This window comes from Pediculus humanus, genomic scaffold (genome assembly GCF_000006295.1).
Source record: "Pediculus humanus corporis 1103172107617 genomic scaffold, whole genome shotgun sequence".
Classification (NCBI taxonomy): domain Eukaryota; kingdom Metazoa; phylum Arthropoda; class Insecta; order Psocodea; family Pediculidae; genus Pediculus; species Pediculus humanus.
Genome location: NW_002987231.1, coordinates 388880 through 390549, shown reverse-complemented (window position 1 = coordinate 390549; position 1670 = coordinate 388880). Strand labels below are relative to the sequence as shown.

At 24.7% G+C, this 1670-nt stretch overlaps 1 protein-coding gene across 1 annotated transcript in view; it reads left to right on the top strand.

The window, feature by feature from the left end:
* The window catches only part of Phum_PHUM249410 (GTP cyclohydrolase I, putative), a gene marked incomplete at both ends in the record, with an annotated part of 5695 nt that overhangs the window by 1410 nt on the left and 2615 nt on the right, over positions 1-1670 (top strand). The window contains one exon of the mRNA XM_002426320.1: positions 277-486. Coding sequence (XP_002426365.1) covers positions 277-486 — 210 coding nt within the window. The remainder of the gene's footprint in view (positions 1-276; positions 487-1670) is intronic.

The window sequence follows — 1670 nt, the reverse complement described above, 5'->3', positions numbered from 1 at the left end:
TAATAATTTATAAATTATTTAAAAAAAAAAAAAAAAATAATTGTGCAAGTTATTTGGTGGGATGTTACATAATTCACTATAAATCGTAAAATTTAAAAATTGCAAATAATTATAATAAATAAAAAAAAAAATTTTAAAGAAAAAGAAAAGGTGTATTAATATATATTTTTCAAATAATAATTACTTTAAAGAATAATAATAATAATAATGAAATTTATAAGATAAGTGAAAGGGTGTTTATCAATGTGAAAAATTTTTTTTTTTTTTTTTTTTCAGGTCATGAAAATTGTACATTTCACCATGATTTAGAATTAGATCATAGGCCTCCAACAAGGGAAGCACTTCTTCCCGACATGGCAAGATCGTATCGTCTTTTGTTGGAAGGTTTGGGTGAAGATCCTGACAGGCAGGGACTATTGAAAACGCCAGAAAGGGCGGCGAAAGCAATGTTATTTTTTACGAAAGGTTACGACCAATGCCTGGAAGGTAAGTGAAAAAATTTTTTTTATTTTTATATATATTTTTTCCAACGGGAGATTTATATCGGGAAATTTTAAAAAAAGAGGAAAATGATTTGGCAAATGATTTTTTTTATTTGCAAAATTTGATCGATTCGTTCTTGATCTTCTTAATAGAAGAAGAAATCTAATTTTGTTACCATGGCAACTGTAACGTAGCAACTCAAATGCTAAATTATATTGCGAATGAATTACATTTATTACCATGTGTAAAAGTCACACAAGACCTGATTTTGTTTTTAATTCAATTTTTTACAAAAAAAAAAAAAAAAAAACAGGAACTTGTTATTGAATGATATCTATACAGGAAAAAAAAAAAAGCAAAATTTATAAAAAATATATTTTTTATTTTAATAATTATTTTATAAATTATACAATCATAAAAAACAAAAAAAAAAAAAAAACAATAATTATTTTGATTTAATTTAAAAAATCAGTATATTTTAGTTTGCATTTTTTTTTTAAAAATAATTTTTTCAAATTTTCAAATTTTTTGTTATTAAAAAAATTAATTTTTCGGTTTTAATATTCTTTGTTCTGTTATATTAATAACAGTAGGTAAAATTAATGATTGAGATTGATCTATTTGCACTGGAAGATTAACTGTTATGGAAGGTAATTGTATTTCTCCTGGAGAAATTTGTTCCAACAGACTAGATTCTATGTTTGAGGCATTCGCTTTCTTGTCTATTAATTCTACATTTGATTTAGGTTTGCTATTGCTAAAAAATACCATTTTATTTATATTTTTATAATTGAATTGATTATTTACCTTTTTGACAACAACATCATCAATTTTATCAGTCGTTTGTGACTCGAGTTGATCTTCTGATACTTGCGTTGCATAATCTTTATTTTGAACTTCATTTTGACAACTATTATTATTATTATTATTATGTAAAACTAAATTTGAAATTTTTTTCTCTTTGGCTTGTTTGTTAGATTTCCTCCATGGATTGTGCATAACGATAGAGTGTTTTCTCAATGTGGAAGATTGGTTAAAACATTTCCCACATTGAGCGCACAAGTACGGCCTTTCATTTGTGTGAGTTATTTTGTGAATTTTTAAATTTCCTATCAAAGCAAATTGTTTGGGACAGGATGAACATTTAAATGGTTTTATTCCCTCGTGAATGTTTAATATGTGATTTT